The 3819-nt window shown below is 48.9% G+C and overlaps 1 protein-coding gene across 1 annotated transcript; it reads left to right on the top strand.

Annotated features, from left to right (window-relative positions):
• Positions 1-1223: 1223 nt before the first annotated feature.
• On the top strand, positions 1224-3473 carry TEOVI_000095400 (Eukaryotic translation initiation factor 4 gamma type 5; the record flags this gene model as incomplete). The annotated part of the gene is made up of 1 exon (XM_067224271.1): positions 1224-3473. One exon carries the CDS (start codon positions 1224-1226, stop codon positions 3471-3473), a length of 2250 nt encoding a protein of 749 aa, XP_067080372.1.
• Positions 3474-3819: the final 346 nt, after the last annotated feature.

Here is a 3819-nt window from a genome sequence, read left to right on the forward strand (position 1 = left end):
TAGTGTAATTTATGTTTGGCTCTTATACCTTTACAGTGCTGCACTGTCGAACGTGGACAGCTTCTCTCCATCTTTCTCTTTCCAACATTTGTTTTTGAACACTAAATAGTTCTTTTTATCTTTTTTTGTCTAGGTGTCATTCGATTTTATCCTTGGGTTTTCGTTTCTGTTTTTAACATCTTTTGGTTATTGACCTGTCAGAGGTGACTGGGAAAAGGGAACTAGAGGTGGGTAAAACAACATCGGCAGGGACATAAAAGAACAATCGAGGAAAGAGAAATAAGGAATAAGAAGTAAAGATCGAAAAGGAAATATAAGAGGGAAGAGGCACAGTAAACAGAGGTACTCCCATAGGAAAAGGAGAAGCCAAGAGGGAATAACAGACCGCAGGGCCGGCGGAAAAAAAAAGTTGGCCTGTGGGAAGGAAGGTAAGAGGAGGTTAATATTTTTTTTTCGAAAGAGGGAAAAAGAAGGAAAAAAGAATAAAAGAAAATCAAGGATTGATTTAAAAAGAAAGGGAAGAAGATCTTTTTAGGGGACAAGGGAAGGGCAAGCGCGTACCCCTGGCGCTGGGTGAAGGAACGTCACATTCCCAGTTAATAAGACACAGTCCGTGTAAGGAAGAGACGAGGGTAAGTGAGGGAAGCAGTGGAAAAGAAGCATTAAAAGTATTAGTTGTGTTCTGGGGAGGAAGGATTAATAGACTCAAGGACGGAAACACACATAAGTGCGCACACGCATATATATACAGGGACAGCGTGGCACGTTTGCGGAGCTGCAGTGCGGAAGAAGGAAGTTATAGTTGGGTTCAAGGGAAGAACTAAGCAGCAGTTAGTGAGTAAGGAGCAACAGAAGAGAGAGGAAAGGGGAAGGAGGTACGCAGAATCTGACGAAGAGGTGCTTGTGGAATAACAACAAACAACCAGGGAGTCTTCTGACAAGTTATTCGGACAGTGCATAGTGATCAACATTTTAGCCGGTATAAGGACTAAACGAGTAGCAATTGTGCCTACTAGGCGAGGGACACACGCGTCCATTCGAGTTGCTCGGCTCACCCACAGGGGGCATTTCATTTAAAAAGGTCGGGGTCGTTCATACGTGAGAAGAGGGGAGAGGGAATCGGGTAAGTGATAGAAGAGGGACCTACATATACAAAATAGACATATACATACGGGGAGTGGAGCTACAACTGCATCACTGGAATACAAGCGATATCAACTACGATGGAGCACCGCGCCGCACCTGTTGTTCCCCCTCGCATAGGGTCTGCACCATTAACGCAAGGGCCCTCCTCGTTTCAGCGACCCACAGGTCGTGGAATTGGCTTTCATCGGGCCGGACTCGGTCGGGGCGTCAACAGCGGCTCACCCCTCCACCACCAGGCGGCTCCGTCTCCATCGGCAGGTATTTTTGACCGCACATCGGCTCCTGCCCCTGGAACCGCCGAGTCCCCAGTGTCCAGCTACCCGGAAGACTGCGTCTACGAGATCGCTGAGTTTACCAGATTGCAGAACACAAAATGTTTGCCACCCAAGGGCATTCTCCAATTCGCAACGGATTTGTGGAAGGAGATGCCAGAGAACAACGTCAACAAGCCCGAGCATATATTCTCCCGCGAGGACCTCTTCCAGGGGGAGTCTGCGCCTTCTAAGGTGATGAGTGAGCGGAAGTTGCACAACGAGGTACTAGGTATTCTCGGGAAAGTAAGTGAAGACAACATTGAACTTATGAAGAAGGAGTTGACCAATCTTCCCATTCGTCAATCCGACGATGAAGAAATTGAAGAGGTTATTAGGGTGATTTTTCACAAGTCCATTCAACCGGAGGACAGCATCTTTGTACAGCTTTATGTTAAGCTGATTGCTCACTTGATCAGTAGCATCGGTGACAACGAACCTGCGGGTCGACGCATTCGCAGTGCAATTATTAGGCAGTCACAGAATATGTTTGAGAAGGCTGATGATGCTCAAGGAAAGCTGGAGCGGGAGATTGCGGGCCTTCCTGAGGATGAGGCGGAGCAACGCCGAATGAACTTCGCCGCGAAGCAGAAGGCAAACATCAATTTTCTGGGTCTCCTCTTCACACACGGTCTCGTGCGCGAGAAGGTAGTCTTGCAGATCCTTCAGTGGCTTTTGTACGGTCCGGAGACGAAACGACGTATACCCGCTGATTACGAAATAATCCATTTCATGAATCTCCTTCTGACGTGCGGGAAAGATTTTTCCAAAGAGGGTGCGGAGCTCGTGCCGCACTTTCGCTCCGTGCTTCAGGACCTCATGCACACTCACCCCCAGCGGCGCATTCAGTTCCTATTGCTAAACACACTTGAGACAATAGATAATAATTGGGTGCCGCGTCATGGGGCCGCTGCGGCAGCGGCGCGAAGTTCAGGAGACCGAGGAGGTAACGTGACAGGGACGGGTGATAGCGAGCGTGAACGACACCCTTTGCCACCGATACCGCCCCCGCTTAAGCCTGTTCCGTCCCGGGATAAGTTTTGGGCGGCCATGGACAAGTACTTCACAGCTGAAAGTTTGGAGGAGGTGTCGTTGCTATTGGCAGACATCCCAGAGGAGACACGCATAGCATACTGTTCCTCCATTATTCACCGCTATATCACAACAATGCGATATGCAGATCAACGCGCTCGGCTCGGCGAGTTGTTCGAGAAATTGGGGAACGCGAGGGTGCTACCTGTCAGTGAAGTGAGACAAGCGCTCCGTAAGCATCTCAGGGATGCAGTCGAGCAAGATATCTTTACCGACCTTCCGAAGTACTTCCATAACTGGGCAATTGTTATAAAGGGAGGTCGTAGTGTGTTCCCACTTTCCTTCCATACAGATTTCCTGGATATGCTCGTTGACTGCGGGGGAAGCCGCGACCACATAGCCAATATGCTCAAAGAAGTTCAAGCTGTTCTCAGCGAGGGGCCGAAAAACAGCAACGCCGATTACGACCCGAAGTCCCGCTTCCGTGTACTACCGGCACTGCTGCGGTATTCTCCTCCGCTTCTGTCAGGTACAGTGGTGGATGAATCAGACGACATTTTGAGGCAATTTACCACATATGACACGGAGGTGGAATTCTTCAACCAGTTATGTGATGCAGACGGAGCAAAGAATGTTCCTCTTTTGAATGGTCCCATTTCGCGGTCCCTCCACCATCAGTGCTGCCTCATATCGGCTTTCTTTACCTTTGTTCGATTTGACGTGGAGCATCTCTGCCGTGAGCACAAGGAGACGCTGAAGAGGATGGTAAATTCAAAGCAACCCCTTCACCAGCTACTAGAAGAGGTATTTGTGGCGTGGCAATCTCTTGGTCGAACGCCGGAGAGAGCCTTTGAGGACTTCTTAAAGGCAGTTCGGCCTTTCGTTTCTCCAAAAGATGCCTTCGACAAGTTCAAGTCACATTTAACGACAAAGTACGGCGAAACTGCTAAGGAGGCCTTTGCTGCGTTTGAGAAATCTAAATAAATCCAGATTGTAATAAGAGTGGGTGGTACGACGAAGGGCCACAACCAAAAAATCAGAAGGTGGATGGCAAGATGTGAAGCAGGGCGTTGGTTGGGAGGGGAGCGACTTTGCATCATGTCTCTTGGTTTCGTCCTTCTTTACTTCTATTTTGTTGGCAGATTGAAATCTGTTGATGTGTTTGGTGGTTTCGCTGGTGGTGGCGGAGGTGTTGAGAGTTGTACGAACGTGTAGGTGCGTGGTTGCCTGTGCAAGGGAGCATCCAATGAAGCATTACAAGTGAGTGGTGGTAACGGCGGCGGGGCAATTTTCCTCGCATTCGCTCCTCCATCCCTGACATTTTTTTTTT

Source organism: Trypanosoma equiperdum (genome assembly GCF_001457755.1).
Source record: "Trypanosoma equiperdum strain OVI genome assembly, contig: ctg_254, whole genome shotgun sequence".
NCBI lineage: Eukaryota > Euglenozoa > Kinetoplastea > Trypanosomatida > Trypanosomatidae > Trypanosoma > Trypanosoma equiperdum.